General features: G+C 41.5%; 1 protein-coding gene across 2 annotated transcripts; it reads left to right on the top strand.

Moving 5' to 3' along the window:
* The first annotated feature begins 5,142 nt into the window (after positions 1-5,142).
* On the top strand, positions 5,143-12,143 carry fgf10b (fibroblast growth factor 10b). 2 transcript variants are annotated; one of them, XM_067521823.1, is made up of 4 exons: positions 5,143-5,493; positions 5,764-6,515; positions 11,072-11,175; positions 11,355-12,143. In XM_067521823.1, exons 2-4 carry the CDS (start codon positions 6,056-6,058, stop codon positions 11,544-11,546), a joined length of 756 nt encoding a protein of 251 aa, XP_067377924.1. In that variant the 5' UTR covers positions 5,143-5,493; positions 5,764-6,055; the 3' UTR covers positions 11,547-12,143. The 2 variants fall into 2 exon arrangements, with proteins under 2 accessions (XP_067377924.1, XP_067377926.1); XM_067521825.1 differs by having other exon boundaries at positions 5,143-6,515.
* The last annotated feature ends 918 nt before the right edge of the window (positions 12,144-13,061 follow it).

Here is a 13,061-nt window from a genome sequence, read left to right as displayed (position 1 = left end):
GCATTTTAAGGTCTAATTATTTTTCAGAAAGTAACATTCATTAAGCTTTGTTGATATTGTCAAAACATCGCTAAAGTAGTTAGCGCGGCTGGCACAACTCGATTTCAGCTGCTTTTGGTTGTTCTCTAAAAAGGGAACAAATGGCTATAAAATTACTCTCAACAGCTTGTGCAATAAGATTCAAATGTTCTAAAGCCAAACAATTGTGGTTTGGATTCAATAGTTGAATGTTTACTTCATTATTTATAGATCTTCCAGACTTTTTGTGCCCGGTGCCAACAGTAGCAAGCACATGTTGCCTCCAGAACTTTAGGGCATTTTAAAATAACGATCTGACTGTCCGACACGCAGTAAATGCAAAAGCTGTCAGGTGTGGATTCTCTCGTTGCAGCACTGACTGGGTCTGTTGCACATGGTTTTTAAAGTATTTTCTTTTAAGTACAAGTTGCTTTGTTTTTGTTTCTCCTTTGTTTCTGACTAAAAATTGCTCAAATTTTAAACAATATACATTAGAGATTGGTAATGTTAGTATTGAGAGCACATTGTAAACTTCTCATTTGCAGGTGAACACACTAGTCGTAAAATAAAGTATCCAATTTGGTTTAACTTGGTGATTTAAACCCATAAATAATTTGCATACATTTTGTAATTGCTATAGTATGTTAAATTGATAACATAGGCAGATATGTGCTTTGACTAAAAGGGGGGCCTGGTGGCTCGGTGGTAGAGCATTGGATTGGGATGCAGAAGGCCGTGGGCTAGAATCCCACCCACCAGGCGCAACCCCGCCCAGTCACCAATGGCAACCTTGGTTCCGGCCCCTAAGTCCAAACAAAAATGGGAGGGTTACGGCAGGAAGGGCATCCGACGTATAAACACATGCCAAATCAACCTGGGGTACACGTTCCGCTGTGGCGACCCCTGAAGGGACAAGCCGAAAGCTGTTGATCTTATATGTGCTTTGACTAATAATCAAAATAAATGCCTGACCATGTAAGATAATTAATTACTCTGTTGACTTAAAGCATTGCTGTTCCCTGATTTACAGTGTTGCCTGCAGCTTCTAATAACCTGACATATAAACAGGGTATCAGCCACAACAAGTCAAAATCCAACGAATGTATATTTTTTTCATTGTATGCTTTGCCAAATTGCTCGTCATCATATTTATCATTGTAAAATTAAATGTAATGTTACCTTGAATTGCCCTGAGCGAGACAGAGGACACTTCAGTGTGGATCAGTTGAGCCGGTGTCTGATCTGTAAGTAAATTCCTCTGTCCTGCTGAAACTGACACTCAGCAAAGGAGGATGATGTAAGTGCCTGTTCAGGATGAGGAAGATAACATGATAAACATCTACTGATCACTGTAAAGCAGGAAACAGTAACCTCATCTTGTAAGTTACCAGACTCCCCCCCCCAAACACGATGGCAAGAAACCCATGAAATATTTACATCAGATGATCAACAGATAAAAAGGCCTCTAGTATTAGCGAAGCATGTATTTGCACATTATCTCTTTGCACCATACTCATGTGTTACATGAGCAACACATTATCCTTTGTACATGTGTTGTAATCTGACTGCTTACCTCTCCAATCCCAGCATAAACCCAGAGCGAGGATCGAAGAAGAAGGCAGCGGAATGTAATCCGTGCACCAACAGGCTGTTGGTTTGGAGGAAGAAGTCCAGTCTAGTGGCTCTCATCTGGACCCCATCAGGTTGCATGTCCCCAGGCAGGCAGACTGGCATCCCCGCACCAGGCCTGTACCTTTATTAAAGCCTCGGCCTCCTTTGACCCAGCACACACAGAGCGGGCCCCAGGGAAAAGAAACACACATGGTTCCCATAGGTCAGTTTGGTTGTTTGTGAGTTGTGTGTTTGATTCCCTCATAGACCACATATGGATTTGAGCTTAAATAACTGGGAGTGAGGTGCTTTTCTTCATAAAACATCTGCTTAATGATAGTGTACCCAAAAGGAGGGGCCAATATACTCACAATGAGGCCAAGCAAAATCAGAGACACATGATACGAATAAGGTGAATTTCCACAGTTCAACTTGCTAATGTGATACCGTGTGTTTAGCAGAAACAACAGATTGCATGGTGGTGCTGGGTCCACCTGCTGCCACAAGGATCAGGATTAAGCAAATTCAAGTGCACGGGTCAAAATTTACCTTCAGATGCAGGTTAAAACTAAGTAGCAAATGGATTCAGTTGAAATTCTATACTTAAACCAATGCTTCACAGAGATTATGCTTCACAGGGATTACGCTTACAGGGTGTTTTTTTTTTATTAACATTTTTTTATATTGTAACAAAACATTAAAAATGTTTTGACCATATAATTCCTGTGCATGGGAGCCACATTATTGGTTCTACACAGGGGTCACGCAGGTCTTTATCAAGGAATAAAATCAGGACACAGGAAATGATGCATTTTTTGTTGGCTGGCAGCAGCAGTTAAAAAAGGGGACTGGTTTGCGTGAGCAACAATGACATAATGGCTCTGCAGGAGGAATAGATTACCAGAACACTGTCAAAATAAAAACAGTAGCAAACCTCAACAATTTTCACTAAGAATCAAAAATAGAGATATAGTAACCATTAACCACTGATATGATATTTTAGTCTGCGGTGGTGAGTCATCGCTTGTAAGTCAGACCTTCGCCTCAATCAAATTTGCTAAAAGCCACTCACTGATTCTAAAACTGACCTAAAATCAAAGCTTTGCAGACACACCGTGTCACAAAAAGCAACACTCGATCAAAGACAAAGTGAAACTCACTTATATTACATTTAGGAATAAAAAAAATGTTTTGCCTTGATTTATTTAACTTTTTGGAAATTAGAATTGTGTGAATCCAAACCTCTGCTGACATATACATTTCTGGAATTTCATTGCTTATATTGTAATTATGGTTTTGTTTTTGGGAATAGAGTATGAACACAGCTAAAGCCACAGCCTGTAGGGAGGGATCAGAAGCATTTGTCTGTTCTATTGCCTATTGTTTTGAACTTTGAAATGCAATTCAGCGAGATTGATCTATAAAGATACACTAAATGCTAAAGCTGTAGACCGGTGAGGGAGATGAAACCATCACCCTGCAAATCTCACTTATATTGCGTTAGTAGAAAAAACACAGACAGTTACCTTTACAAAGAATTTGCTCCCTGGCTTCTAAGATATTCTACAAATCTTGTGAGGCTGTCAGCATCACTAAAAGTCTCCATCCCTTTATATCTGCATGATTTTAGGCTGAAATTCTGAACAAAGCCTCCAGTGTGAAATTATTTTTTAAGTTTTATTTTAAATCTTGGTTGTTGGTGAAAGGCAGTTACACTCTATGAACTTCCAAACTGCTTGTAGAAAGTATGTAGAATGCATTGTACCAACTGTTTACTTACACGATATAGAAAAATTTTCCCCTTTTTAATTTTTGTTAACTTTTCCCCATTTTAACTTTAAGTTTAAACACAAATATATGAAATTTGAAATTTATATGAGACAGGGCTGCCGAATCATTATTTATTTGAAAGTCGTATTACAAGTGGAAGCAATTAATTGGTTGTAGTTTGCCACAACATGTTAAAGAAGGAGTCATATTGTATGTTTAAAAAAAAACATATTAGATTCATTTAGTCACTATGTTAACATCTTTTTTTTTTTTTTTTGGCAAAACTAATCCTCGACATCGAGGAAAACAGTTAATACACTATCATTGCTGCAACAATAATCAATTTAATTTATACTTCAGCTCTGGTTTCTTTGCACCAATTGAGGTTATCGTGGTGGGAAGAGACACCACAGAGGAAGCACTGATAAGATTTGTTTGTTTGTATCTCTAGATAACGCCATGCCAAGACCAGAGTTAAGACCAGACTGCTGTTCTGGCCATAGATCGTTGACAGACATTAAAGCAGGCACTAAAAACTAGGACTTAAAGGAAGGAAAGCGGGAAACAGGACAGACACCCAACATTAAAGACTTTAGGATCAGGGAGAAGAGATAAGACTGCCAGCAGCAAGTTTTGTTTATTTCACTGGATTGTTGAAAATGTCAATATAAGGTTCTAATCTCAGTTTTTAACTTAACGAGCCTCAAAAGTTCCTACTAATGTTGCAGTCCATAAATCCACCACTCATGTCTGAATTGTTTCAGAACTTGGAAGTGTTTCTTTAATTTGGGTATGATTTGCCTCTTTGTGCATCTTCAATGATGATTCAATAAGAAGGACACCAATAAGGCCAATAAGATACAATGTTATCTCCTGCAGAGTTGCCTCATCAGTACGCTGACTATTACCACTATATTTCAAAGTCTTTGCACAATTGTTGTCTTTTCTGCTATGACATTGTCTATCCTGAGCTTGCCTCATGTTGAGGAGAAAATGATGCATGGTTTGTAAAAGAGAGTCTCATTGGCCGTGCGCCACTCAGACACCTGAGTCAGAGGAAGACAGAGGTCTGGTGAGTGAAACTAGAGAGCTTCATTGCGTTAAAACGCTGCAGGAGAGATAACACTACGATAAAGTGCCTTGAGGGAAAGAGAGAGGCCTTAGCAAGATGGTCATGATAAGGTGGCATCCAGACTGGAACCGGCAAGGGTAACTTAATATGATTTTTATCAGACGAGATAAAAAAGGGTGACCACTTGTCAGGATTATCACATCTTAATGAGTAACAAGTGGATCCATTTCAATTTTTGATATGTTTCGCCTTCACACTCAAACCTACAGCCAATGTACGGGATGACTAAAAGGAACATGAATAAAATACTTGTCTCCCATTTTTGCCACTGTAGACTCTACAAATACAACAACACTTTGCAGTCACCACTTTAATCTGTGGCCATGAAGACTGATCCACTACTAACAGACTGCCTCTTCCTGCCCCGCAACAGCCACTCAGATAAACCCTGTTGTCACCTCTCACCCACACTAATAAGTCGTAAGTTGGCTTGTATGTAGGCATGTACACACACACACACACACACACACACACACTCCAGATGCAGAGCAGTACTTGCTCCCATATGTGTGAGAGGAAGTTGAGTAAAGGAGGGAGGGGATCAAATAACTAACAGTCACACTGCCACACACAACACAACACACAGTCTTTTTCTGTTATCACCTTCAGGTGAGGAGATCACAGCAGGAATCCTCATATCAAGGCAAGGAGGCAAACAATTCTGATTCAATCCTCAGACAGACAGAAACACCTCCCCAAACCCCAACCTCGATGTTGTACGAAGGTGGAGTCATTTGGGGGTAGAGTAAGAGAGAGAGAGGGAGAGAGAGAGAGCGAGAGAGAGAGGGAGGGAGATGAAGAGACCGCAAGAGGAGCAGGGCGAAAGAAGAAGACAGATGGATTATCTGACATGCGCCTGGATTGACCACTGTTCCTCTTTAAGTCTTGAATAGTTTTTCCTCCTCACAGTGAAATCTGAAAATGCTTTTCTGCACATGTAGAGTGGAGCAGCTATCGGACAGGTAAACTGCCTGATTTCAATGGAACTAGGGATTTTTACACACCTGGATATCGGTAAACTTTATATTTTGGGATTTTTTTTCTGGACTTCTTCTTAAATTGAGTAACTGCCTGGAATTTCAGGGGTCACACTGGAGCAGCCAAGAATAATAGTGAAAATTTCACAAACAATTTGAAACGAATTACAAAACGAAAGAAAACGGGTCTTACTGGAAGACACACACAATTGTAACTGAGGTATTGTTATTTATGTAATCTTTTTTTTTTTTCAGAACACACTGCAGACTTTATGATAATCAGCTCTTCAACAGTGGAGAGGAAAACTCACTGGAATACAACTTGCAACACAGTGACTTGCTGAACAGTCACATCATTATCAAAAACAATTCAGAGGGAAATCTAAGAATTTCACATAGTTGCTAAATAAATTACACTTCATCTCAGGGGGACCATCTCAGCCAGTCTGTGGCGGGCTCCCCTTCCTGCCCTCCCAGCCTCTACTCGCCCCCAGCAGCATGTCCCAGGCTCTGAGGTTGCCTCTAGTCCTCCACACAGCACACTACCATGATCAGATGGGCTGCTGGAGGGAGTAAGGCTGCCTTTGCCTCGTCTTGCTCCAAGTCTGGGTTAGTGGCTTGTTCTGACTCTGGGACCAGCTCCAGACTAAGGTCATCAGCACTGCTTTCCTCCCTGTCTTTGCCTGTCCTGCTGGCCCTTGTGGTTTTCTCCCTCTCTCTACCCGGAGTGGCCTGCCATCAGCACCGCAGAGAACGACTGAGGCATGCCAACTCACAAACTCTCAGAATTCCACTGAACATTAGTGAGACAGAGTTAGTCTCTAGGCCCAGGTCCACTAGGGGCCCCTTAGGTCGGACTGGAGTACCACAGGGTAGGCATGTGCGCAGCTACAATCATCTCCAAGGGGATATACGGAGGCGGAAGCTATTCTCTTTCCAGAAATTCTTCCTGAGGATCGATAAGAATGGAACGGTCAATGGAACCAAGAGCAAGGATGATCCCCTCAGTAAGTAACATAATGAGTGTCTAAATATAAAAAGCAATCAAAAAAGAAAAAAAATGACAAGAATTAGATTAGACCCAAAATGGATATGAGCATCTCCCTTGGCAACTAAAGGTAAAAGTCATCCAAAGCTAAGGACTTGGCATTACAAGTTGTTTAAAGGCTTTTACTGCCTGTAAACAAATTCTCTGAACTTTCTGCGGACCTTGTTTAAAATTTGAAGCATTCATATTTCAAACAAAATGTAAAAAAAAAAAAAACAGCACCTGTCTTTTGCTTTAGTAAGTCAGGAACAGGTCTGGCACCAAGAAGCCTTCTTAAATGTTTGGTTAGTTCTAATTTCAGAAATGAGATGTGTATTTCTTGTGTAAAAAAAAAAAAAACTCTTTTCGTACCCCTCTAAAATACAAAAATAAAATGAGTTTAAGTTCAAAACATAACTTTTCATTCATTCATTTTCAGAGCTCGCCAGCAGGCCCATTCCTTAGCATTCCTGATTAGAGTCGTCTTTTTGTTTTAAACCAGACATCCCTCTGATATCTCTCCTGTCCAAACACTCAGTACAATGGTGGTAGCTCTCAGATGGCTTAAAAAGGAGCAGGGGCAGATAACCTGGTCATTATCAGGCAGTCGTCACAGTCCAGGGTAAACAGAACTAATATTAACTGCAGAAGAGCTGGGGGGGGAGGATATAGATGTCAGTCTCATTGATGCTTTTAGGCTCTGTCTGCCCTTCTGTGCTGTGTCTGAGTCTCTCCCACTCACATTGCCCGCCTGCCAGCCAGTGTCCAGCAAATTACATACCCTCAGTCACAGATCAGACATTTGTTTAAAGCACTTTGACGTGCTTACTTGGAGAAACACGTCTTTAGAGTGATTACATGTTGTATGTTTCGGCATATCAGTCAGTAAAATAGCATTCTCATTAGTCCCTCAGCATTCCCACCAAGCTACGTGTGTGTGCCTCTCAGCCAGCGGGCACTCACATGCTCCAGTGGGTGTGTGATCATATAGCAGCCAACAGCGACACATGTGCTTGCTTATTACTGACACACACATATACATCTCTGTCCTTCTCACGTGCTCTTTTCCTGCGAAAGTTTATAATGTTCGTCTTGGGAGAGCTAAACCACACATTCAAAGTGGCTTAACAGAAAAGGCATGAGGAGGCAGATTGTCAGAGGAGATGTTAGTGTTGACAAGGTAATGATATGAGCATTTCTATTTACTGTCACATGCATTGGGAGCAATTTTATTGCCATCCTTGTTAGCCATTTCTTTAAAGTAGTAAAACCGAAGGAGAGTAAGGACGTTTGGTGCAGTTTATTGTAAAAGTGGTTTGTTACTTCATACTGAAGTTATTGTATGTTTGGAAGATGATTCACTCCTCTGTCTTTGTTTTTTTTGTTTTTTTACTGATTCATGAGTTAATATTTTAGGAATGTGTTGCCTTTTTTAAAAGCCAGGTTGAGATATCATGAATGGAGCGTCAGGTAGAGAGGGAAAAAGAGAGGCTCTCTAGAGGTCCAACTTCATGAATGACGGCTGAACATAATTGTGGCCACATCAAAGCCATTTGTCTTCAGTATCAATGATGGTGCCATCAAAAAGCTGTGTCCTGAGGGGGTCTGGGGACACTGTGTGTGGATTATGTGCTCTCATATCAGGTTCACATGGTAAAGGATACTACACAACAGCAGCTTCAGTCTTTGCTCTGGCCCCTGGGGCTGGACATGATCCCAGGACTGACGTCCTTTGTAGACCAATCATGGTCCCTTGAAGTGACAAAATATCACATTTTTTTTTAGTGTTTGAAGGAAAGCTTGACTTTTCTAAAGGTAGGCATTGCAAGGTAAATAGATGTATGGGATGTGGGATGTGGGGGGCTTTGGTTTTGGGTGCTGCCTTTGGACCTACAGTACGTGGACCCGGCTCACTGTCTATTAAAGAACCAGTATCCAGCCTCCCACAGATTTATGGGGATGCCAGTGCAAAACTGTCCCACATGGCTTTCCAACCCGCTGGGAGCTTGTGCTGAGGTTACAGAGAAACACAGAGAGCGGGAGCGAGAAAATGTAAAAGTCAACTAAGTAGCTTTCTGCATGGCCAAGATACGTAACTAAAATATCAATGATTCCCAGCTGAGTTCTCGTAAATTTAAAGACAACTTGCAGGTCTGAGTGACTGGTGAAATATTGCTAAATAAGTATCAGGCGAAGGCTTGGCGGCAAAAAGGTTAGGTAATTATCCACGGCTGTGTTGGTGTGAGAGGGCGAGCCTGTCAAGATCGCGTGTGTGTGTGTGTGTGTGTGTGTGTGTGTTTGTGCTTGGCCAACAGTGTTTCCATGCTGTAGGGTCGAGACCGTGTGCTTGATGTATATGTAGAGTATGTGTGCACATATAAGCAAATTCATCTTCCTTGAATCACAGAATTTTGCGTGGGGAAGAAAGATGAAGAGAGAAATGTATAGCATTTTCTCAGAGAAAGGGAAGGGCTGGATAACCGTTTCTATGTAAATACACTCAGTATAGCGCTTGTCAAGTGTTGTTATTTTATACACTGATTTACAACGAAACTAATGTGCCGAAAAGTTATATTGTGTAGATCATCCAAAAGCATAGTAAGAGTGAGAAAGAATAGCAACACAAGCTGCAAAATGCACACTTTTGGCATCCTACTGTGGAAAATCCACCTTTATTTCTGACTGGCAATTCCACAAACAACGCACCATTTACTGTTGAAGCACCTAACAGTGTTTCCCATAAGCCACACATTAGGAAAAAAAATCTGCTGTCTCCCCATGTAAACAGCTGGACCTGCCTGGTTTACCTTAGGCAACATGTGCGGTGTATAAGATGTAAAATGTCCTTTTCCCATGCTAACGGCTCTAAGCTCATTGCTCTCCATTTCTGTGAGAAGCTGAACACGCAGCAGAGAACAGTGAAGGGAGATTCTGTACATTCACAGCCAGGTTGAGTTTGCTTGTGTGCAGGACAGTGCACATTCACCTGCCACAACATTGTGTGAATGCTTATATGTAAATGCCTTTGTGTGTGTGTGTGTGTGTGTGTGAGTGTGTGTGTGTGTGTGTGTGTGTGTGCGTGCGTGCGTGCGTGTGTGTGTGTAACCTGTCTCGCCCCTGCCTCCGGTAGCTGACTTTGATCAGTGATCATTACAGCCTTTTTAATCCTCACTCCACCCCCAGTCTCACTGTCATGGCTCCTCTGTCCTCCTCTGTTCTCCTTCCTTTCATCCCTCCCATGTTTACAGAGCAGCCAAAGACTGCCATAGATTGTCTTACATCCTCACTCCATACCTGACACCCGATATCATACAGAAACCAGGCCCTCTCAGATCTTCAATGGCCGTTGTGTCACAGTCCCCACCACCGCCTTGCCGCTTCAGACCTCACTGCCCCGAGGTGGCACTGTTTGAACTAGAAACCGATACAGTCAAGACCTCATGGACATGGAGAGAAGCTGCTGTAGCTTTAGGAGAGGGATTGTTCTTTGGGGGCACACCTGCACACACTGTCCACTCATGTAAGAGGCTGGCAGCTTCAGAGGCCCCTCCAGCCACCAGAGAGTGGGTCTGACAGTAGAGCAAGCTGCCACACAAACAGTCATCAGACAGAGGAGGGGCTGCTGATCTGATCAAAGGATGTCATCGACTCTTGGAGTTCACACCCCCATAGTAAACTGTGTGTGTGTGTGTCACATGTGTGCTTATCAGGATAAAATAATGACAGCTCACAGGAAGTGGGGAAAGGAAGGGAGGGAGGGAGGGATGAAATCAAACATGCCATGGGAAGAGGGGAGGCTCACACACACCAGCATTAGATGAGACAAGTTAGGACACATTAGGAAGTTATATCTCTCTGAGTTCCAATGCTGAAACCACACAAAATAAACCACAGCTGTCTTCAGAAACAGCGCAGCCTTGGTAAATGGAATATAAATTAGCTCCTATGAGAAACTTGAATTATTTGCATAGGGACTTGGTAACCTGACTACCAAACAGAACATAAACAGCCCGAAAATGTCAGCGGTATCCACCTATTAATGTTCATACTACAGTATATAGCCTGTGCGCCTGGAATCACATAGGTGTAGGTTATTAAAGTAACTTTGTAATATCACTGAAATGCACTCAAACAATAAATGTGACATTACACAAAATCCGGCGTGTTCCCACATGTGAATGTCCTAAAATGAGAATGTGATATGTTGCTATTTATCATAACTCTACTAATGTCTGTAAAAAAATATTTAGGCATCTAGACTTTCAAGTAATTGGCCTGTGACTCCTGCCCAAGCATTAAGTAGTGTCTATACTCTTATCTACAGCACCTATAAGTCAGGAAATCATTGTCTCACTTTTACTTCCTTTGTAAAATGACTTTTAGATATGGACAGAAAACACCTTCAGCAGTTGGGTTTCCTCAGTGACCCGTATTTCAAAAATCAATACACTGCATTTGCAGAAATGAAGTTGATGCTCTTACAGTATGTTAATTCTAAACGTTGACACATATTGACCTAAACTTCTTTTTGCCCAGATATTCTGGAAATCACATCAGTGGACGTGGGAGTGGTAGCCATCAAAGGGCTGAACAGCAACTACTATCTGGCAATCAGCAGAAAGGGCGAGGTGTATGGAGCGGTTAGTATTTGAGTCAGCTGTCAATATGACAGAGAGAGAGAAAGATTATTATTAATTATAATTTATTCTATCAGAGGATGATGCATCTTTGCTTCTTTAAATATCTACATGAAATCTGTACAACACTAGTTTAAAATATTCAGTGTAGATTAAGATGATTTTTCTTTTTTTTTCTTCAGAAGGAATTTGGGGTTGACTGCACCCTGAAGGAGCGAATTGAGGAGAATGGCTATAACACGTATGCATCGGCCAAGTGGAAGAACAAGAAGCGGCAGATGTTTGTGGGTCTAAATGTCCACGGGAAGCCATTGAGAGGGAAGAAAACCCGCAGAAAGAACACGGCCACCCACTTCCTTCCAATTTTGGTGTGAACTGGCGAACTCCACTGGAGAAGGAGAATTAGCAGCACTGGACAGAGAGTTTTACAATACAGAAAAATAAAGACTTGACTGATCATCTCTCAAATGGAAACAAGGCACTATCACTGTTACACAAAAATATGGTCTCTCCTCCTGATTTTGACTGGGATCAGGTACTTTAGTAGGTGGCACAGGATGCAATATTTATCCTTTTTACTGTGCCAAACAGTTTGAGTATGTGTGTAATGTGGACAACAGAGAGGATACTGTCCCAGCTTATGAACTATTAATGCAGACGTATCTGAAGATGTAATTTATAGCCTGTATTCTTCTGTGACACATAAAGGACAGTAATATAAAATGACAACGGCAAGATGAGGGAAATCAGTCAGTTTATTGTGACAGCAATAAATAACAGAGAATACCACTCAGTTAAAGCAAATGTTTGATACTTAACCACTCTGGTTTGACTTTATTGTAATGACTTATTTATTTTGTGAAATTCTAAACTGGAGGGCAACACTTAACGGGCAAACATTCCTTTGCATTCTTTACTTTTTATAGGAACTCTACTATGTGAAAATAAAATTATAATTTACTCCTCTGTAACCGAGTAGTCTTTCTTCTTCCATACATCAAAGGATGAATTTAGTGGTGGGAAACTTTAGGGACACGAGTAGTGAAAAATCCCAGTGAAACGTTTAGGGCACGGTCTTATCTGTTAGGAGGGGACAAGAGGCAAGCAAGGCAGATATGTGGTGCATGTGGCAACCATTGCACTAATGATTAGTTCCCAAACAAACTGGAAACATACAAGCACCAACCACAACAAAATGGGAAAGAGCTAACTTCCAGGGTATGGCCCGTAGATGCTGACATCATTTCCTGATATCAGCCATTACTGTGGAGCTCCAACATTCTCCTGTTGCAGGAGGCCTAGTAAAGTTTGCTGCTAAAGCACCTGCTGATAACAAAAAAAAAAAAAAACATTTTAAAACAACGTTTTCGTGCCTGTGGGTTTCTGGAAGGCCAAGTAGTGACAAAATGTAAATGAGGGACAGATATGACCTGCATCTGAACACCCACTTCCCTCAGTAATCATCTACGCTCACTAATCAATGACAGCTGCCATGATGGCAGATCAAAAGAGCATAGGGAGAACATTAACGCAACAGGCTTCCGGACCTTGTGTTCTCTTATTCCAGCCTCTCTGAACTTCTATCTCAGGAGAGGCCTGACAAATTGGGAGAGAAGAGGAAAGACTGCAACAGGTTATGGTCTTCGTTGTGATCATCGGGTTCCCCTGTGACACGTTTACCGTATGTGCACTATTTGAAGCAGTGAAAAACAACAAAGACGATCTAAAGTAAAATAATTCAAAGTACAGAAAGTTATTTACTATAAGCTATGGTGTTTTCTCCATGAATATCAATTTTAGGCTTCACTTTGATGAATTATTAGTACTGAGCCATTCTGCTGTGTGTTGCACCCTGACAGCCAAAGCCAATGGCAACACTTTGACTACGA

Source organism: Channa argus, chromosome 11 (genome assembly GCF_033026475.1).
Source record: "Channa argus isolate prfri chromosome 11, Channa argus male v1.0, whole genome shotgun sequence".
NCBI classification, from domain to species: domain Eukaryota; kingdom Metazoa; phylum Chordata; class Actinopteri; order Anabantiformes; family Channidae; genus Channa; species Channa argus.
This window is presented reverse-complemented; position numbering and strand designations above follow the sequence as displayed.

Bases quoted from the DNA above. Each gene is read 5' to 3' on its own strand.
- fgf10b (XM_067521823.1), top strand. From the start codon at position 6,056: ATGATCAGATGGGCTGCTGGAGGGAGTAAGGCTGCCTTTGCCTCGTCT. The intron at 6,516-11,071 runs GTAAGTAACATA...CTTTTTGCCCAG, and splicing joins GAGCAAGGATGATCCCCTCA to ATATTCTGGAAATCACATCA. The intron at 11,176-11,354 runs GTTAGTATTTGA...TTTTTTCTTCAG, and splicing joins AGGGCGAGGTGTATGGAGCG to AAGGAATTTGGGGTTGACTG.